The sequence below is a fragment of the Corvus hawaiiensis genome, chromosome 11 (assembly GCF_020740725.1).
Source record: "Corvus hawaiiensis isolate bCorHaw1 chromosome 11, bCorHaw1.pri.cur, whole genome shotgun sequence".
NCBI lineage: Eukaryota > Metazoa > Chordata > Aves > Passeriformes > Corvidae > Corvus > Corvus hawaiiensis.
In genome coordinates, this window is record NC_063223.1 from 20,760,998 (window position 1) to 20,783,316 (window position 22,319).

General features: G+C 40.0%; 1 protein-coding gene across 4 annotated transcripts in view; it reads left to right on the forward strand.

The window, feature by feature from the left end:
- Window positions 1-22,319, forward strand: part of IARS1 (isoleucyl-tRNA synthetase 1) — an 89,401-nt gene that overhangs the window by 22,452 nt on the left and 44,630 nt on the right. For all 4 annotated transcript variants that reach the window (XM_048315417.1, XM_048315416.1, XM_048315414.1 and 1 more), the window contains exons 10-14: window positions 1,632-1,692; window positions 3,368-3,463; window positions 7,882-8,004; window positions 9,462-9,553; window positions 13,900-13,998. In XM_048315417.1, the coding sequence (XP_048171374.1) occupies window positions 1,632-1,692; window positions 3,368-3,463; window positions 7,882-8,004; window positions 9,462-9,553; window positions 13,900-13,998 (471 nt within the window). The remainder of the gene's footprint in view (window positions 1-1,631; window positions 1,693-3,367; window positions 3,464-7,881; window positions 8,005-9,461; window positions 9,554-13,899; window positions 13,999-22,319) is intronic.

Sequence of the window (22,319 nt, forward strand, 5' to 3'; positions counted from 1 at the left end):
GCAACTTAATCTGTATCAGACATCAGGCTGAGGGCAGGGAATGGTCTCATTGAAAATGTTCAGTGTCTGAAGTCCCCTGAACTTGGCTGCTTTGCATTGATGAATTGGTCTGGGTGTATTACCCCAATTTTGGCCATTGAGTGGCTTCTTGTTTTATTTAGCAGTGGTAGATAGGACGTGACTGTTGAGAATCTTCCTCCTCTTTTGTTACACTTCAGTCGTTTGGCATATTAAACATTTAATTTCTTTGCACTGTTTTCCCTTGTTGTCTCTTTTTGGATTCTAAAGAATCCAAACCAGAGATTCCTGATCTCCTGGGAGTGAAGGATTGCTGCAGTGATTTTAGATGAGTCTTACCACTATAACTTAGGTCACAAGAAGGCACCATTGTATAAATTTTCAGGCTGAAGTTCAGGACTTTGACAAACAAAGTATTTCAGATGCCAAAATGAAAATCAGGAATGTGATCCACAACCTTTACCTTTCTCTGACTTGTGTTAAATAAGACTATAAATACTGCTGGTTTTTTTTTAAAGCCAATTCTGGTGCTTCACATTCCCACATCTGTGTGGCTGAGCACTGGGATGCTTTGCTCTCATCTGATCCTGATTAAGCACCTCAAACATTCCTAAGGCTGTTTGTAATATAAAAACATATAAACCATCTGCAAAGCCGTGGCTTAAAATAGAAGTCTCCCCTTTTCCTAGAGGATATTGTGTGTGCTGGGCTGAGGAGTCATGCTCTTGAACTTGGCAGTAAATGCTGCTCGAGGTCCTTTCTGTGCAGTGCAACAGCTTTGAAGGGTCCCCCACTTTGAAGGAGTCAAGTGTTTTATGGTTTGACCATTGTTTGGAAGTTGTAGATCAAGGGGAGCGTAGGGAGAGACCACAGCTGTGACACAGTCGGAGATCCAGCCCATCTATTAGATTAAGATATGTTTTAGCTGGATTTTTTCCCCTGAAATTGGATGATTTAAGCACTTTCAGGAGAGTTCTGAGCTGCAAATCCCAACCTAATCACTGTCTTTGTCAGCTGCTGTCAGAAGCCTGAAGGGAGCCAGACCTGCAGGCTCCATCTCTGCCTTACATTTCTTGTCTGACTCAGCTGGTTCCTCAGCCAGTCCTGTCTGTGTTGGATCATTCCCTGAGATGCCTGTGGAGAGTTTGGATGCCCAGTTCTAGAATAAGGAATGAGGCATCTGAGCTTTAAAGGCTGCAATACCCTGTGTCACAATCTGCTGCACATAAAACTTCAGGTGTTTCGGATCACTGTTTAGTTCTCTTGGACATGCTGAGGTTTAGGGCTTTGTTGTTATGGATACTGTGTTTTATCCAGAAGATTCTTGCCCAGATTTACCATAAAGAGCTTGTCATTAATGCTTAATTCCTCTATTAATTTACATTGATTGATTGAAAGTCCATCAGGTACAAGTTAATGACTGGTAGCAGAGATGCATTAAGAGACATTGTTTTTTCTCCAAGTCCACATTAACCACAGAGGTGGGAAACAAACTTAAGGAAATACTTTTCATCTTCTGAAATCAAATTCTGTCAGGGAGATGAAGAAGCAAATAGGAAAAAAAACCAATTTCCAGGTTGTTAATTTATGTTCTTATAAATCCTTCTCCTCAGGTTTCCTGGCATTGCTCTTAAAGGCAAGAAATACAAACCACTCTTTGAATATTTTATTCAGGTAAGATGAACAAGTTTGGTGTTTGATACAGGATATAAAGACAAAAGTAAAACCCATTCTGAGTATTCCTTGTTTATATTATGAAAAGATCTTAAGTTCTAATAACAAACTCCAGTTTGTTAAGGTATTAAGGTACCTTAAAATCCTAGTGCAAGTTTGAAAAACAGTATTGACTTCTTTCTCTAATATTTTTTTCCTTTAAGTTTTAAATATATTCAGAGTAAAAATTGGGTGATAAATAGAAGTTTGATTTCAGATTGCAGAGAAACTTCAATACACATTAATAAATAGGCAGTATTCTCTCATTTTCTCATCTGCTGAGTGTCTCTTGTCTGCCTCCTAAGTTGACAAGCTTTGTCTTCACAAGGGAATGACTCTGACTTTGGATAACAATCAGACATGGTCATGTTTTCCACTGAAGAGTTAAAAGCCTTTGTTAAAAACCTACTGGTATATCAGATTTATCTGGATGTCCTGTGCAGCTTTTAAGCACTGCATTAGGTCTGGCATCCCAGATGATAAAAGAATGTGTAGCAATAGGGAGAGGGTGTAGAAAAATTTTCTATTTTTAAAAAAAAACTTGGATTAAAACCATTAAATTTTTCAAAGAGGAGAAGTACAGCCCTGCTGGCCAGGCAGCTGTGAACTCCTGTGAGAGATTTGGTCACTTGTGACACCTTCTGTTCTGAAATATCTGCAGGAGTCAGCAAAGGTGGGAAAACCTCTGTAGGGAGCAGGGACTGATATTTCCAGAGGAAAGTCAAACACGGCTGAATGTGGAAAATTGGACTGTGGATCTGAGGTTTGGAACGGATAAATTTTTTGAGTCTTGCTGTACTTGTAAGGAGCAGATGGGGCATCTACAATTTTTTGGTTTTTATACAGAATGGAGGTCTTATCTCAAAATATCTCCCTCCAGAATAAGCCAGACCTAATAATTTTGTAACACATTTGGTTCAGCTGTGACTGCACTTTTTTGTTTGTTTGTTTGTTTGTTTGGTTTTTTTTTTGTTTTTTTTGTTGTTTTTTTTTTTTTTTTTTTTTTTTTGTTTGTTTTTGTTTTTTTTTTTGTTTTGGTTTTTTTTTGTTTTAAGGAATAGTAAATAACCCTTCATTTTTCATTATCTTTATACTGAACACACTGAAAATTGTCGTAGCTTTTCTTAGCAATTTTTTTCTGGATTTTCTCTTCTCTCTGTTTTTAGTTGGTATTTACCATGCTCTCGTTCTCTGGAGGAAATAAGGAAAATGTGTGACTATAAAAGCAAACTTTGATTTAAAGGAAGAGGTAAAGGGGACATACAAAAATGCAGGAAGACTTCTGTACCTTTCTTGGTTGTGTCCTCACGTTCAGGAGTGTATTGATTGCAGTCTGTTAAGTACAGAACTGTGTGAAGATCTGTGGCTTGAAGAGTAATTGACTTGGAGGCCTTCTGGAGAGGTGTGAGATTTAATCACACTTGACACTCTTTAAATGAAGTGCACAGGTGTCTGGGCTATGGGAAGTCATTAAGTCATGTTAGGGATGTCACATTTTACTGTGTCACTGATTTTTGATGCAGTTCTTCCCTTTTTTGTGTGCCTTGTGGCTCTGCCAGGTTCTTGAAAATCCTGGTTTGCTGTATGTGTGTAAATATATATCTATATGTAACCCCCCCATATTTTTGTGTTACAGTGCAAAGAAAAAGGTGCCTTTACTGTGGTAGTGGATGGTTATGTGAAGGAGGAGGAAGGCACAGGAGTTGTCCATCAGGCTCCCTACTTTGGTGCTGTAAGTGTGAACTACACATTTATAATGTTAATTTTGTTCAGCACACGTTGTATGGCTTTCCAGCTCCTGGGGACTCTCTCAGGGTGATAGATGTTAAACAATCTTCCCATTTGCTGCTTGAAAATGTAAGAATATAATGTAGCTTTGTAGTCTAATGAGCTCTTCCACTTAGTGCCTGTGCTAGACTGGAGATTTTCGTGTCCCTCGCTTTGGTTTGTGTTGTGGTGTGTGAGCTGAACTCACCACTGTATCTTCTGAGTGTCATTGATTTCAGCTTTTCTCGAAGTCTGAAGTTAGAGCTTCGAGCAGGGCTGATCTGTGGCACTGCAGTGAAAACTGGCTCTGCTAAGTGATAATTTTGGTTGGGAACAGCAATTCTGCTCAGCACACTGCCCCTCTTCAGCGTTTCAATTTCATTACTCGCTGGGCTTTTAGAGAATGAGAAAATGCTTTCTCTTGCTTTTGTCCTGAGACTTTATCCCTTGGTGTGAAAGGATTTTGTTGCACTCCATTCTTTTTTTTCCTGTCTTTATTGTCCCTTCCCTCAGTCTATTCTTTTTTTTAAGGCTAAGAGGAATGATTTGTTATGGATTTAATAATTTCAGTTTTTAGACACTTGAATTAAATGCACTAGTTTAGGCTCATTGTCCTTTTTGTAGAGTGTCCTGTCTTCAGCTATTATCCAAAGATGCCCTCAAAAAACTTGCAGTGCCTAGCAATTAGCAATCCCTGGACCACAAGCTCTGTCATAATTTCCAGAAACTTGGCATTAGCAGCAGGCCTCTTTGTATTCATGTGAGATAGCCCATCCTCTTCCATCCTTTTTTCCCCACATTCTTCTGAAGGGTACATCCATTGTGGTGGTGTTTCCCTTGTCAGGATGAACGTTGATATGAAAAGATGTTCCAGCTTTATATAGCTCTGAATAAAGAAAATTAGAGTGGGCTGTGCTAGCAGTTAATAAAGAAAATGGTGGTGGCTGGTCAAGTGTCCTCAGGAGTATAAATCCTGTCACACTTCTGCTCCTCAGACTCTCCCCTGGAGCTGAGTCTTGGATGTGCCAGAGGGGTGAGAATTGGTTTAGAGTCAGGAGCTCTTGCTGTGGGAGATGGAGGGAAGGAAAGGAAGAGACTGCCAGTAGGGAAGGAGCTCTGGAAGAACCTTTACCTTGGCTGCTTAGTGGTTTGTGTATTTGCACAGTCCAGTTAAACTTGTTGGAAGCAGCTTGTTGGAAAGGTTGGCTGGCTACTTAGAGCAAGGATTATCTGCCCTCTTTTATTTGATTTTTTTAATAAGCCCACTGAGTTTTGTAAACAGAGGAAAAAATATTTTTTCCCTCTCTCTCCTGGGAAATCAGCAATTACTTGTAAAACATTTTTTTTTTTTTTTTAGGAAAAAACCTGAGAGTAACAGTTAAATGCCTCACAAAGAAAAAAAAATATAAAACATTGTGTCAGGAAAAAGTGCACAGACATTACAAACAGAACTTGGCACTCATCAGCTAAGGAGAGGTTTGAGTAGATAACGTTTGGTACAGGGGTCTGAGTCAATGGGCTCTGCTGCCTTCAGAAGGAAAGTGCACAGTGTTTGTTGCATTTAATGCTGCTGCCTTCTTTTTGGGGTGCACGTAGTGCAGTTTTGACAGAAGATTATTTCTGTTCAGAAAAGCTCACAAAGGTCCTGGTTTAAGGTCAGGATTTCCTCATGATGCAGTAGGCTCTGTGTAGAATACTGTTGGTAGGCCTTTCGACAGGCTTAGATGAAAGAAGGGAGATAGTTCATGGTGGCAGACAGGATTGTCTTCCTGGTTAATTGGCTCCTCTGCACCTTCCTGTTGTGTTGAAGGTGGATAGAAAAGGGATAAGTGGACCAGGAGGGTCAGAGGAGAAGAAATAGAGCAGAGTCCTTCACAGCAAGCCTCGAGTCTTGTCTCTGTTCCTTCCTGTCAATATAAGTGAGTCCCTTTGATAAATAGAGATGGAAGGTCAGGGGTTTATTTATTTATTTATTTTAAATCCTGCTTACTGATACATGTTCTGTATTGCTAATAGCTTAGAAATGTATCCTCCAACAAAATTGAAAGTAAAAATTCACCTTCATTTAGTTCCAGGATATGTAGTTTCATTGTCTTGTGTGATGCATTTGCCAAATAGAAGCTGCCACACCATATCAGAGCACTCTATTATTTCAGTTCAAAAGACATCAAAATTAAAGCTCACAGAACAAGACAAACCTGTATTAAAAATGCTGTAAACTCATTGTGCCTCCAGATGAACATGACACTAAAATTCAGCTGCTCAGGCATTTCATCATATGTAGATGTACCTGCAGTCAACTTAAAAAGCTTTAGTAACACTTGAATTTGCATACAAAGTTTTAATTTGCAGTACTTCTAGTGCCTGCTCAGACTGTGACACAGAAGTTTCATAGATCTGTTACTGATGCACTTTTTGTTCAGTACTTTGCAAAAGTGTTGTTGGTTTTTGCTAAGAGGTGCTGCAGGTGAACCTTTGACTTCATGTTTCTGTTGTTTTGTTAAAATTTCAGATAAAAAAGCTTTTGATTTCTCATAAGTGAGCTGTTTACTAATTTTGTGCATTACAACTTCTATGTGTAATCTTTTGAGGGATTTTGAGGTACAAAAATGACCACTGTAACTCCTATCCTGGTAAAAAATGATGTTTGTCTTAGCTGTTATTTGAACTTAGCACTTGTGGATTCCTTGTATGTACCTGAATATATTCTTGCCTTGTGGTTTCTGAAGGAAATCTTCATTAAATCAAATGGCAGGTCATCTGGAGAGCTTCCATTCGAGTTTGTTGTTCAAAAGCAGGGAGCTGACTGCAGAAAGGCAGAGCAGCAGAGCCCTTTGTGTATCCTTGGCTGCAGCAGTGCTGCAAGTGGAGCTGAAGCACCTCTTGACCGAAGTGCTGCCGAGGGGAAGGTTTGTTGTGATGTCTTAGCAGGGTTGTGAGTGTGCCAGGCTTTGTAGTCTGTGCTGGCTGCTGCTTCAAAGCCTTTAACAGCTCACTGCCAAATCTGGGCTGACATCAGCTCTGTCATTTGGCCCGTATTTTAAACCCCCCAGCCTGCTCCCAGTCCTTCAGCAGTAACAGCTGAGGAAAGGCTGGCAGAGAAGGGGCTTATCGCCGTCATCTCCTGACTGAAGGAGCTGGGTGACCAAGTGCAGGGTGAACAAATGTGTGATGGCTTTCTGCAGCTGCTGGGCAGGGGGAAGAAGCTGTGCTCTGGAGGAAGGGAGTGCTGGAGCTGAAAGGATTTGCTGTTTCTCTGTGTAAAGCCTTAGTTTATGAAGCAGCCAACTTCCCGGTCTGTGGATGAGCCTCATCCTTGTAAAGTACAAAAGGTCTGGCTTGGGGGAGCTGGGAGCCACAGGGATGGTGGGGAGAGCTGAAGGTACAGGATGAGGACACAAAGGACCTGGAAGCCCTGCCCTGGCACTCCAGAGCTGGCTCACGTGTGTTGGTTAGATCCAGGGAAGGAGAAGGCAGCGAGCTGTGGAGCACTGGCCTGTGGGATGTGCATTTACACACTGGCTCTGGTGTGGTGTCCTTGGTCAGGCTGAGGGTGCTTTAGATGCAGCTCCTGTGAAACACCTGCTCTGTATCCTGCAAGCAATTGCTGTAACTGGATAAGGTGCAGATTTACTCTGACTTCAGACTTGCAGTTAAAATCTGAACTTTTCTACCCCACTACTAATTTTGTTTTAAGTGTTTCTCTGATGCCATTATTGTTCAGTCATGTTCAGGAAAGTCTGAAGCAACTCTCTTTTTATCTTTTTTCTTACTGGTACAGGAAATTAAAAATTTAAGTGGAGACTGGCCAGGAAAAAAACTTATGATGCTGTCCATGTGTGGTTCTTGGTCAGTAGCATTGCCTATGGACCAAAAAAGATTGAGAAATACAGGTTTAAAGGCTTTGGATCATTAAGACATTCAGAAAATGGGATTGCTTATGTGAAATGCCAGAATCAGATTGATTAAAACAACCTGCCTTCTGAAAAATGCCATGTTGGCTGGAGAGCTGGGGAGATCCAGGCTCTGGCTGGGATAGGAGCAGGATGGAGTGGTTGGCAGTTCCTTTGCCATGCAGTGGTATCCTGAAGCCACACATAAAAAACGTGTGTGTGTATGTGTGCATTGATGTGCATAGAAAAACGTGCACATATCCCCTGTACTAGGTGAGAGTCTGAAGAAATCATAATTTTCTGCATGAATAAAACTACAATCCTATAAAACAAGACTTTCTCATAAGTATTTGGGATTAGTGAAGGCTGAGTATTTTGCTATTCTTGTCCAGTCATCACATTTTCTGTTTAATATTTATTTCTGTTTCGAGGGATGGATTTTTCCCCAGTATTCTGTATTCTTACAGCTTGGTGCTTGTCTCTTTTGCAGGATGATTACAGGGTCTGCATGGATTTTAATATCATTCAGAAGGACTCTGTGCCTGTGTGTCCTGTTGATGCATCAGGCTGCTTCACAGCAGAAGTGGCTGACTTTGCTGGGCAGTATGTGAAGGTCAGTGGGCCTGCAGACAGTAAATGACTACTTTTTTCAAGATACATTTTATGTATGGCAGAAGCTTTCTTTTCTTTCTCTGAGTGGGTTTGTTTTCTATGCGTGTCTGTTAACTGGAGAAATTAAAATGTGTTTTAACATTTGCAACAAGGTTGGAATTGTTTATTACAGCAGCTGAGAAATGAACAAGTTGAAATGCAAGTAATGTTGTGTATCTGTAGTGAAAGGCAAAAGGAGTATCCTGTTTGCAGCTACTCCAGAGTCTCACTTTCTGCTTTTTCCTCATGGAAATGTCATGTCCAGAGTCTCCAGGCACATGTGCAGGGCCTCCCTCACCTCTGGATGACTCTGAATTCTCAGATGCCATCATTAAGTTTCTCCCAGCCAGTTAATGTAATGTGACCCATTAGAAGGGAGAAATCCTGTCGTTTTCCCCACTTGTGGGCTGTGTTGCAGTGGGAATTTACTTGCCAGTAGATGCAAGAGAAATCCCCAGAAAAGGAACCCACAGGAACTCCAGATTGCTACAGATACAAATCCCTGGTAGGGAGTGCCTCTTAAATTCCCTGGCCTGAGAAAACAAATTGGTTTTAGCCCTGCTGCTACAGTTTGATAGCAAAGCATGTTCATGTAAACAAATGCAATGTAAGATTTTTAAGTCTTTTTCAATTAAGTTGAGAATTTAGTCAGTTATCTTGGCTTCCTGCTTTATGCATTAAGACAAATAAGAGGACACTGGAGGCTTCATCTTTAGCTTCTTGCTGGTAGAAATCTGAATTTAAGGCTCTTGGAAAATTTTCTTATGATGCTGAATTTTTCACTCATAGATATTTGCATTTTTTTTCCCCTTAATGTCGTATTGACACTTGTATGTTCAGTAGATTGTTTCAAATGATCAATATACAGCTTTTGCTTCCAGCTTAGCATGTAAATCCTAGTTGGTTAGTGAGGTATTGTGAAATATGCTTCAAATTCTGAAATTTAGTCACTTTGGAGGAATGTGGTGCTGGGAAGTTTAAATATTAGGTGAAAAGCACTATGTGATTTCCTATCACAAAATTAGAAGACTCAATCATTAAGATATTAAATAATGTTGGTTTTGGCTTATATTGGTGCTTCAAAAAATTTGAATTTATACACAGTTGTGTGTATGTGGAGAGTTAAGGGTAAAAAAGGACTGATGATTTAATTTATACATTTTAATTTATCCAGATAGCAGAGACACATTGAAGACACTGTGTATAAACAGTGTTTGGAGAGCAAATAACTTTGCAAATTTCGTGTTTTACGGTGCCCCTGCAGAAAATGCATAAATTTGGTAGAAGCTTGTTTTGTGTGTGTGTAAATGCTGGGTTATGCATAGTTTTTTTAAAAATTAATTTGAGTATCTGAGACAAATCCTGTAGTAGCTGACTGAGTGAAAAGTGTATTCCAAGGAAAATCTGCTGTGTTTTTAGGATGCAGATAAGCACATCATCAGATGCCTGAAGGAGAAGGGCCGGCTGATCCACAGTGCAACCTTCCAGCACAGCTACCCCTTCTGCTGGAGGTAAGCACAGACCTGCACCTGCCTGAGAGCTGAGGTTTCTAACAGAGAAGTTCTTCAGGTTTCTCCCACTTTTCCCCCCTTCCCTTGCTTAATTTTCCTGACAAAACTAAAAGTAACACAAACCGAGATTATTGATTTAGGAGAGCTCCAGTTTTGGTTTAGTCATCAAGTAAATATTTTTTTTTTCCAATAAAGCTGATGAATTTAAGTTTAGTGCTGAAATTTATTTTCTATTTATGATTTTAAGGGTGTGTTTTTGTAATTTGTGTTGCTCATTTTTTGGTGTAGAACTCCTAACTAACCACCCCTTTTAAAAAAAGGTTATTTTCTAAGCAGCTGAGTGGTGGGAAAGGATTTTTCTGATCCCCTTTGCATTATATTCAAATTAGTATATATCAGAAGGTATTTAGATGTTTATGTTAAAATGATAAATGATAGTTCTTTTTAACCTTGTAAAATGACTTACTTGAAATAAGACCAGTTTCTTATTATGTGGAAACATCTCTAGGTGGATGTCTCTGTGGGAATTCTCCTTGTGGAATTCTCCATGAACCTTCAGTATCAGTGAACAAACAAGTTTTGTTGAAGAGGAATACAGGCTAGACAGATTTAATCTAGAAATGAAGCTGGTTTTTATTAGTGTCCTCCCTGGTTTGAAATTTCCACAATTGCTATTGTAAAAAATCACCGAACAATTGTCAAACTAAAAAAAAAAAAAAAAAAATCTTCAGTAATCTTTTAGTAGAGTATTAAATTTTTATTACGAGCAAAGACACAGTTAAAATAAAATATCTAATTTAATTATCTGAAATGGCATAAAGATTTTAAGTCATATCTGATGTATACAGCACCTGTACTGAAATAACTGTGATAAGAGCTCAGCTCATCCCTCTGTCTGGCTCTGACTCTGCCAGGTGAAGTGTTCTAGCAGGATACATTTATCTTTAATTTATAGCAAAAATAACCTTTGCTTGCTCTTGAACAGTGGGATTGGTTTGTTTCTAGCAGCTGCCTAGAGGAAGAAGGGGAATTGCTCTTCAAGTGTTATGTCCTTGATGATTTGGGAGAGTTTTTGAAAAATGGCAGCCCCAAAATCAAGCAACGCTTGTGTTTTTCTTGTGGAGCAGCTCAAATATCCAGTCATGGCCTTCTGAGACGAAGCAGGGATGTAGAAGTGCTGATTCTGTAGAAGATCCTTAATCCTGCCACTCTGTTGACATTTTTGTTGATTGATGATAAGTTGCAGGCAGCACCTAGCAGCAAATTATCTGGTGGGAAGAACTGAACAATGGATTCTACTTGAAAAGCTCTTTTCACTGCCATCACAAATCAAACCATAATTGGAATATGCTAAAAGTAGAAGAGTAGTTCTTAACTTTGAACATAGTTATAAGTTATTTTGATTAATGTAAGAAAACTTTGAAATCAGACTCTTCTTAATGTACTACTGCTTTTCCCAGAAACCAGGCAGTTGTTGAATCCTTGGTACGTTGAGAAATTTGCCTTCTTTTTTTACATATCATGAAATTAGGGTCCTTCTCTGTGTAGTAATTTTCTGTCAACTAAACTTTAAAGTATGAAAGAGAAAAACAACAGCTTGGTAAGGACTCAGTAGATAGTTTTCAGTTAGAATTTGTCTTTATTGGAACTGCTGAAAATGGAGGACATAGGTCAAAACTGCTCTGTGCACATGTGAGATCTTGAGAGTCTGTGTGGTCTGGGCAGCAACTGTTGAATGTGACAGCTGGAGTGTCCCTCCCAGGTCCTGCCTGCCATTCCTTTGGCAACAGGCTTGGAAAGCTCTTCCACTGGCAGATGTGGACTTTTGTCTTGCCCAAGCCAGTGAAGGCAAAGCCAAGAAGCATCTTTGTACCATGGGCTTAGTTATTGATCATTTGAGGAATAAGATCACAAGTAATGTGATTTGATTCTTCTTACGTGTTTCTAAAGGATCTGTCTGTAAGGGGAGCAAAACTTTGTTGAGACAGAGAGGAATGGTTAGGCAGGAACTTTGTAAGCATCAGACTTTGATTTTAGGTCTGTCTGGGTGGTTTTCCCCTTGTGTTGATGGAAAACAAGACCCAGCAATTGGTATTTCTCATTTGATTCTACAGCAAAATCCAGTTGAACATGGATTCCTCAACCTTCTCACCAGTCATGAGGGGCAGAAATGTGTGAGGTGTCACTGCTTGAGCAGATTTTAGTGTTTTGTTCTCTGCAGTCTCCTGCTGAGGCACTGCTTGGCAATACAGCCGGAAGAAAAATATTCAGGGAAACTGTGCCCTCTCTCCTTTCTTATTGCCTTCACGTAGGTGGAACAGAGCCCTGTGGGTGCTTACAGTGGTTATCAGGTGTTACAACCTCAGGGTTAGGTTGAAAGCCTGGGAAATGGCTCCCCTGCTTTTGACCCTCAGTCGTGGATCCTTCCTGTCTGAAGCCATTCTGTGCCCCAGGGCCTGTCTGCAGCCAGCCCCACCTGTCAGCTGCTCTCTCCTCACAGAGCTGGGGTGCCACTGTTGTCCCAGCCTTCCTTTTCCAATGTGTTAAGACCATGTGAGAAATTTTTAATACCAGCTTTTATTCTACTTGTCTCCAGTTACTTGTCTTGTGATGGCAATTCATCATTCTTTAGCACATCTGAAACAAGATACTCAGTGAAATCAAAACACGTTGTAGCTTGGGGAATGCTTTCCCTTTTACTGGGATCTTGCTGCTGTGTGAGGAGTGAACTGAACTGTTCCCTTTTTAGTTGTTAGGACTTAAATTTGAGTAGCAAGCCATCAGTAGGTTTGCATTTAATAGCTAGGACACAGCTACATTATTATTACTTTGAGCTGTCACCATTTCCTTTAAGGTTATAGGTACTTTAACACTTAAGCACATGGAAGCGTACAGGTTATCATTAAAATGAAATATCTTTTGAAATATAGTGTTAAAAGAAGCAATGTGTTGTTTATTATTGGGCTTTGTGCACTGTGAGTTCAGCTTTTAAGGTCTGAACAACCTTTGCTGTGGGTTTTCTTTCTTTTGTGGGTCAGGCAGGTGCACCTTTAGCAAGTGCTGGCACAGTAGCAATTTTAATTTACATCATAATCTGCAGTAGTTTGTGGATTTCAAATGTGTCCTCGCTGTGGATATAAATAAAATGAATTAAACTTTGGTTGTTTATAGTAATGACTGCATATGGGAGATAACAGTAGTTTCTCAGGGTCTTTGCTGGTGAATTTTTGTGTATTGCCAAGTTCTGGACCAAAGTGGCTTAAACAAAAGCAGTATTTTTAAGAAATATTTTGGGGGGTGGCTTGATGCTAAAGGAGAATGAGCTTCTTGTCTCAATGTTGTTGCTGCTCCTCCTCTGTACCCATAGACAGATCCTACCCCCTAGGGCTTTACTCCCTCTTCAAGCTGGAATCATGGGATGGATGTGAAGGATTAGAAAGGTCTGAACTCTCCTATAGTGACTTGTGCCCACTGTTGGATCCCGGGATCCTTTAGAAGGATGTGTGATACCTGAACAGTCAATCAAGACCTTAAGCAGTTATTATGGGACTGATAAATCAGAGACTGGGTTGGGACACTGCAGACAGATGCTTGGAGATCCTGATTTTGCTAAGTAATGTAGGGAATCGCTCAGTCTGTGTGCTCTGGCCAATTGTGTTTCCATTTCTAAGCAGTTTCAAGTTGTGAAACTGCTCTCCTCCCACATGGATTTTCTTTTATTGCTTACTGAAGTAAGGAATATGTTAAGATATATTTGAAACTTCTTCTGTATGCTTATCTGGATCTCTTGCTTTCCTTCTCCTCCTGGGAATGGAACTTTCTTCTAGTTAACTCTGGGTGCTGCTACTTCTTTATGATTTGTGATTATTCTTTTAAATGCAAATAGTAAAAACACAGCATCATGTTTCCTGGATTTTCAGGCTTATATACACATAAAAAAAGATGCAGAATGAGCTCATGTGGAAGACTGAAATATGACTCATTTAAATAGTTACTGAATTTCATAATGTTGTACTATGTAGGAGCACAAATTTCAAATTCAAGTATCGTTTGAACGTTCTCATGATTGCTCTTGCTATACAAATTCCTTGAATTACTGGGTTTGAAGGCTGTAAAAGTTTTTTTAAGGCTTGATTTCAAAATAGTAGCTCACATAAGTGTAACAGTTTATGTAAGTTAACAAATCAAACAGAGCCCAACCTTTAACTGTGATAATACTTCAGCAACAGTGAACTCAATCTGTGGAAGGGGGACTGTCATGTGCAAAAACAAATATTAAAGAGCACATTATAAATAATGTAGCACTTAAAAATGCTTTTGTTTGTTTTATTCCCTTCCCTGTGCAGGTCAGATACTCCGCTGATCTACAAAGCTGTGCCGAGCTGGTTTGTCAGGGTGGAGCACATGGTGGAGAAGCTGCTGGAAAATAATGCCCAGTGCTACTGGTAATGTCTCCTGCATAAATCTGTTTTATTCCTTTTCCTGGAGTTGGGGGTGTAGGGGAATATCTCTCTTGGGAGAAGAACATAGGCAGCTTAATGCTGTGTATACATTGTGCCAAATTAATTTTTAGACAAGTTGGGGGTTTTTTCATCTAGTTATTACAGATAAGGTTGATTACTTCATCATAGGTGCATTTGAAGAAAAACCCACACCCACCCTGCCCCCAAACACCTGCAAAAAGCTCAACCCAGCTGCCTTAATTGTAAGTAAACTTGGTCATGCAGGTTTAAATAAAAGCATTCTGCTAATGGCAAAAATTAAATTTTTTACGTGTATATAGGGAATGTGAAAAGTACTTGTGTGAAACTTGGGTAGAAAACAGCAGATGAGTTTTAGATAACTTAAATGCATTATTAAGTGCAGTAAAAGGGAACTGTTCATGCTGGTGGCCTTTTAGGGAGTCAGTCCTGGGTTTGTGGTATGTTAGTAACAAAAGCACCTTATCTTCTGCACCTTCGTCAGCTGTATTTTTATTTCCCTTCCTCTCATCAATCACTTGTGCCTGGGAGGCTGAGACCTCCCAGTAAGTGGGGAAAACTTGGAGATTACAACCTCATTCAGTCTTTCCATATGAGGACTGTAGGGAGAGCTGGGATCCCACCCCTCTTCCTGCACAGTTGCCTCTTGTCAGCAGCTCAGATGATGTTAAAGAAGGTGACTCAGCCTTCAGTGAGCAATTACAGCTTGTGCTGCCTTTTTTCATGGACAGTAGCTGGCAATTAAATTCTCCATGAGCAGCTTTTGCATAACTGCTTACATGGTACAGGCACTGTAAATACTGGGATCTATGGGAAAAGTCAGTGATCCATAATAGAGCCTGCCCAGAAATGCTGCAGCTTGGCTTTGCCAAGCAGCACATGCCCAGTCTGGCTGTGTCAGGAGAGTTTAGAGATTAGTAAGTGTTGCTTTCTGTTTTCCATAGCAGAACATACTGTGATCCTCCTTTGGGGGAAAAATAAGCTGGAGAGGGGGTGAAAGTGTTTGTTCTTAGCTTTAATTAGCTTTCTCAAGATGCTTTCACTGTTGGGATGACAGTAGACCTGCATACTTAATTTTCACATGAACAGGAGAAAAAAATGTAATGATCCTATTAAGGAAATGCTTGAATGGATGGGATGGATTTTATTTTCCAGAAGCAGAGCTTCAAGAAGAAGCTGCTAAGTGACCTCCGTTCATCCAGGAGACACTAATTAGTAAGAATTACTGATCAGTTTGAACCCTGCCTGCACATCTTTGGGGTTTCAGTGGTGCTTTTTGTAAGTGCTGAGTAGTGGGGATACAAGTAGAAGCAAATTTTGGAGCTGCTGTTGCAAAGATTGGGTGAGAAGAGCAGGCAGTGACATCATTTGGCAATATTCAAAATGCTTGGAATTAAAGGAACCATTTCTCCTTCAGGCAGTTCCTGAGTCTAAACACAATTCCATAACTGAACATAAAGCTGATTTCTCAAGACTCTTCTTAAAACCATGTGGTCTTAGAGATTGTGAGAAGCTTTTTGTTGGGAATATGGCTACAAGTAGAGATGTATTCTCACAGACTTATTAATAAATCATATGGATTTTCAGTATGTGATTTCATAGTAATTTGAATACTGGGTAATCTTTGTTACTTAAAGTTGGCTTTTAAAATCCAGCTTTTTAAAAGAATAAGGGAGTGTTTTTGAGGTTGTCTTTCTGTGTTCTTCATTGATGGCAGTTCTGTTTGGCATTGAGACTGCTGGCCTTCTGCAGTATTCATTTATTTAAATTTTGGGAACTCCATCCTTCCCAAAACCTACTTTTTCTGCTTTTGAAGAGACTTGATCTCTGAAAGTGTCACAGGAATAATATGTAGCTTTTTAAAAATTTATTTTTGGACTCTCTGGGGCTTCAGCATGTCCTGAAAATGAGAAAATTGGGGATAAATGCTTTTCAGACTGTATTAACCTTTACAAAATGGGTTTGACTGCATTGCTTTTTTTATTCCTGTAAATGACTGATGGGTATATTGTCCCTTAAGAATAGCTGCCCTCTCGATAGATATCCTTTCTGATGAAATAGATTAAATGTACTTGGACAAAGTGTGCAACCTGATTGCATTTCTAATTAGTTTTTTAGTGAAATACCCAACTTACAAGGCCACAGTCATTCAAAATTTATTAAAACCAGTAACTCTATTTTCATTTTTCAAAATGAATTTAACTATCACTTCCAGCAATGGTTCCATGAGTAATGTGCCAGCATTTTTGTAAAACCAGAAGCCAAAAAACCCTCTCTACTCTGTCCCATCCTTATTTCAGTCAGACTGGGAATTAACTTGTGTTGGATGTTGATGAAAATGCACAACTGGAACAGCATTTAGGGGGCTGTGGTTCAGCCTTTAATTCAAGTTCCCTTACTGAATGTTCTTTACTGTGTAACTGAGATTATTTAAAAGAAAATTTAAATTCAAAAGGTTATCTTCTGTTTGGCATTCAGGCACCCACTACTGCTATAATTTGAGGTGAAGAGGGGCAGTTTTGGCTGCTGTAAAATCCAGGCCTGTCAGACCTTGGCTTTCTATCCTCTTGATGAGAAGAGTTGGATGCAGCACCAAGGTGCTGTCTGGATTTCATGTTGTCACCATCATTTTCTCGAAGGATTTGTTGAAAGAGCATTTTCTATGTACCCACAGACTAAACCAGGCCACCTTAGATTATAATTACAATGTAGGACTAGTTCCTGTCATCAGTGTTCAAAGTTGGTATAAGCTGAAAATTTAGAAGTTGCTGTAGCCAATAAATCAGTACAATTTATAATGAGGATTCCAAACTATTGTAGCTCATCCTTCTGGCAGTGGATGTAATATTTCTTTTCTTGCAGACTGATAGAAAAGACTCTGTAGTTTGTATTTAAATATTGGCTTTGAAATGGTTTTTTTTTCTTTCTTTCAAACCTTTCTAACTTAAAGTTCTCCTTCAGTAACTCCTGAAACATTTACCTCTAACTGTTGCCAAGTTTCTAATGTTAAAGACATTGTGCAGTTCTGACATTGTTTGCATAAGATGTGCAGCACTTGGTGTAGTGGAAAAATGAGCATCAGTGGAAGGAAAGCAGTGATGGAAGACAGGGACTTCAAAGAAGCCAAACCTTTTGTTCTGGCATCTTCTCACCATTGAAGAATTCAGATGTTGTAATAAAGAGCTTGATGTATGGTTGAAGGTATTATTTTCCTGACTTCCATCACTTAAGCTGTTAGTTCTTGCTGGAAATGCCACCCACAACACATTTGCTGTGAGTGAAGTTAAAGTGTGAGTTTTGCACGCGCTCCCTGCAGCTCCTGTGTGAGCCCAAATGTCTTCTGTGTCAGTCGAGCACATCAATCTTTGGAGAAGCTTTTGATCCTGGTCATTTTCATCTTTGACCACAAAACTGTTTCCCACCTGTGGAAAGGTGAGATGTGATCAGGAATGATGCCTGTTTGTGTCAGAAACCCTGAGGCTGTGCAGGGGATGGGCTGTGGATCCCATCTGCAATAGAAAGCAAATGTTTATTTTACTAACCTTGTCATTTTTGCTCAGATGAGGAATCTGAGTCTGTAGCAGGGCAACAGAATTTTAAATCATAACAGAACTGTAGAGCAGTGGCAAAAATCCAGTGAGTCCTTTTTCCTCCTTTTGCTGTTTATTTTTTCTAGGAAGTCTCATAGGACATTTTCTTTCTTAGTTTGTTAATATTAATACATTTCATCTGAACAGTTTCAAATGCATGGTGTGTGTAGATTTTTTTCATTTTTTTCTTTTCTTTAGTATCACCATGCAGTTGTAACTCTTCCTTTTGAGTCATCAGTCACACTTTTCTTGCTGGGGAATCGTGAATACAAATGAGATCCTCCCTCTAGTAACAATTGTGATATGTACAGCAACGTGGAGTCACTAGATGGCAACATTTCCCGAGGAAAAATCCAAGTTAGTGGCATTGCCTACAGCAGGAGGTGAAAAAAATTGCTGCAGGGCTAGCCTTGTGTTTGTCTAATTTAGAGAAGGTTTTATTACTGTCTGTTATCAGACATGGTTGAGGATTAGAAGTGAATTTGGAGGCTTGTTCACTGGATTTTGATGGCTTATGTTCTGCTGCACCTTAATTTTGCTGTTTCCTCTTTGAGCCTCTTGTGCAGAGATTGCTGATGATGCCATGAATGCAGAGGTACCTTTTCAGTTCCACTGAGGGGTCACTGAAAGCTTATTTTTTGCTTCAAGGCAAAGCTTAGGAAATAAACATCCCAAATGTCAGTTCACTAAGCAACTCCAGCACTGTTTTCTTGGGCAGCTGATAAATCTGTGACGTGAGCAGTGTGTTGAATGTCTGCCACTGTCACGGGAATGCAAATGTATTTATATATGTGGATTGAAATGGATCCTGAATGTGGATTGAGATGGATCCTGAGTGCTGATGCCCTACAAAAGTACTTTGTGACAGTAAATGTTAGAATATTCCCAAGGAAATTGTGTGGAGAGAAGTGGAAGCTTCACTTCTCCCTGGCTTCGGGCTGCAGGGATTGTTGATAAGATGAGGAATTTTAACAGCAATTAGCAGGGTGCCTGGGTCCTACAAGGGAGATAGAGCAGGGTTTTTAGTGGGAGCGTGTGCCAGAACTGGAGGTCAGGGCTGCGCCGCTGTGTCCGGGTGACGGGGATGCGTCTGCAGCAGCATTGCAGTCACACCACAACGTGGTGGTTGCCATGGGAACCAGGAGAAAAGAGGGAAGAGAAACATTGGGAGATCAAAATGATTGAAAGCCCCTGTTCATTTAGCCCCTGTAAGCTGCACATTAACAGAAAATGCAGCGGTGGAGATAGCCCAGGCTTGTGTGGGGTGCGTGGGGTTGCACCATTCCAGCAGCTTTCCCAGGCTGAGGAGCAGAGGCTGCTGCAGTGGAAATTCTGCCTGGCACACACTGACCTTTCCTCCCTTCCCCTCTCCTCCCTCCTGCCTCCCCCCATGTTTAATTAGGTCCATGATATAGATTGGCGCTAATTAAAGTGTCAAAAGGGCATGAATAGTTGCTTATTTTATCTCCTTGAATTAAAAACCATTAAAAATCAATTTGAGGGCATGTTGAAGGAGGCTTGTTATTAGAGTAAATTAACATAATGGAATTTAAGCCTTTGTCTTCTAAGGGTTGGTTAATGTTTAAAAAAGAAAGCCAAATTCTACACCTAAAATAAACCCCCCAGTTGGTATGCTAGGAATTTAAATAAATCTGTACATATTCAGTTAGATGACAGAGAATAACTACTTCATCACATTTGGTGTTGCCGGTAACAACTCAGCTGTCTTCTGGAATAGTAACTTTCTCTTTTCCAGACTTAAAACTGATTCCTGATTTCAGGTGGCACTTAAAAAGTTACCAGCTTGCCAAAGGACAGGACAGATCTGGGACCATCCTCTCAGAACCAAAGCTGTATTAAGAGTTCTTTATCTGTAGGTTCCCTACATCACACTACTCAAGGTATTGTTTTGTGTATCAGCTTTATAGTCTTAACTCCTTTAATTAGCAATTATGAAGTAAATCATACCCAATAGATAAAGGTGCTGTGGTTTTGCAGAGAATATTGTGAATAAAGTTAACTGGTGAGAAGAACGATGAAGAGTGAGAAAGGATTAGTCTGTCTTTATGCAGTATCTTAAACAGCTTTTAATGATGATAAAACACGAGGCTTGTGCAGGGGCAGTGTTTTATTTTGGCAATGCTGTTTGTGTTTACAGAAAAGAGGGATGGTGCTGCTTTGAGACAGTTCCTGCACCCTGTGACTGGGGCACGGTGAGGCAGCTCAGAGTACATCTGAGCTCTCAGATGGAATAATAAGCCAAGTTCACTATTTGCGATTGTGTTACGAGCACAAGAAATATGCTTCAAAATATATATACAGAAAAGGAACAGATGTCTTAATCCTTTTAATAAGTTTTCTTCTGGATTATGTAATAATTTAGAATATTTTTTTATTTGCATCCTGTACATTTTTCCTCTGGAGACAAGTCAGAAAGCAAATTTATTTATTTTAATTGATGCTGTTCCTTGAGTATTTATTGGTGCTGGGCTCAGCCCATGGTAGCTCACTGTCAGCAGACCCAATCCTGCTCTGGGATTGAAGGTGGTCTCTAATTGCCATTTTCAAATCCATGCCCACATTGCTCATGTGACTTGGGTGCTGAGTGGTGCATAGACTTAGAAAGCAAAGTAGATGGTTCCTGTTGTAATAAGTTAATAAATGTTGTTAAAAGGCTGGGTTTTGCTGTGCTCTTCATGGGGTTTTTTGGCTTGTCAAATGGAATTTTTATTTTAGACACTAAGAAAATGAGTAGCTACCAAGAAAGGATGTGGGAGTTGACTGTGCAGAGGACTTAGCAATGCATGAATTTAGCAAAACCCCACATCTGCTTCAAAAATAGGAACAGTCAGTCAAAAATGGACATGGAAATTTGCAGCAAATGAATAATTTTTATTATCTCTAACTTGTATGATAGAGTTTTGATGTTGGGAAAGTAAGATAGACATGAGCATTCAAACACGTCGGAGCTGATGTACTTTGATTCAACATCTTCCCAATATATGATTTGGCAAAGCAATATTTATTCCTTTGTGTTATGAAGTTCAGTTCCCTTAGCTTTCCAGCTGCTGCAGTGTCTGCATCCTGAAGTTTATTTAGTGCCCTGTCCTGGGTGCCAAGAGGAGAAATTGCAATTGTCCCACACTGTTCCACACCCATGAATCAAGAGCTCCCTGACCTGCTGAGACAGCAGTCTCCTTAACCTTGCTAAGTGTCAGAGAAAGAAGTATGAAATCCTATCTGTGTCATTTTGCAGAGAAATTTGAAGGTCAAACACATTGTAGGCCAGTTGGGAAATAAAAAAATCCTGTTTCTCACAGCTCAGTTTGAGGAGCTGCAGCACGATGGCTTCAGGAGAGACGTGGCTGCTTTTGATTTTGCAGCCCCATGGAACTGTTGGGAGCTGGGGCTTGATCTTTTCTGAGAAGTGAAGGTGTCCAGTGCCAGTCCAGGGGGCTCTGAACGGGTAGAACTGGGCACCTTCTGGTCACACCCAACTGCAAACTCAGTGGTCATTCAGCAGGAACCTGAGATTTGTGCTTTCAAGCTGAAGGGGGCTCATGATGGATGTGAGATTAAACATGAAAAACATTGCACTGGCATATTGGGAGAGGGTTTTTCATTTATCTTCCAGCTGCTTTGTGTAGATGGAAAAGTAAAAAAATGCTTCCTCAACTAATACATGCCTGTGGCAAGATGGTGTCTTAATGAAAATTTAACAGGTGAGCTATACCAAGAAAATACCTAAGAGTAGGATTAAAAGAAACTAAAAAACCTCTATAAGAACACTAGCCTGGAACTGCTGTAAATAAAGATCAGGTGTTAGTAACAGCACCATTGAGGATGCTCTTTTTTTCACAGCCTAATCAAATATTTAAGTAGAAGGTACCTCTGATTTTATTTTTTCCCCTTATGATATGTAGGTAAGTGTTTAAACTGAGATATCTGGAGCTAAATCGAGTGAGAATAAGTAGAAGAAATGGGCTCCAGACTTGAAGGACTGCGCCTGGCATGGCTGTTCCTGCTCTAGATCCCTTTTCCAGCTTGATCCCAGCTGGAGGCTATGTCTGCCCTTGGGCAGCACCCATGGGCAGCATCTCTGCAGTGGCAAAACCCAACTGCTTTAAGTAACACTTCCTTTGAGTGATGGGCTCAGAATGTGTGTGAGACACAAACTCTTTCTATTTGATTTGATGGCTGTGTCAGTGTTATTCCTGTGTTGTCCCTCTACAGAGCCATAGATCATTGTTGCAAATGTGGCTCATAGGAGATGAAGTGGTTTGTGTTTTATGTTCCACTGAAAACTGGCAGCAGGGTCAGACAATTTTACCAGAAGAGGTAAATTACATGCTTTCATAGCTCAGAGAGAGAGATCACACCACATACATTTTTGTGGTTAATGTCCACTTTGGGGATAAAATTAATTTTTCATGTGTGTTTTGAGGAGGCAGAGTTGAAACTCTTAGCATTTTAATGTCATTGGGGGATTGTCTCAGCCTCTAGCTATGTTAAATGGGACTAATAATTTCAGCTAATCAGTGTCTAACAACTTCTGAAAAATGGAAACTAGTTTAGGAGTGATGTAAAGAGAAGTTTTCCACATTAGTGGAATGTTGGGCAAATGCTAATGAACTTTGTACAGTTTCCACTTGTGTTTGGAGAGAGGGTCTCCTAAGGTCACCACAGAAAGTTAAT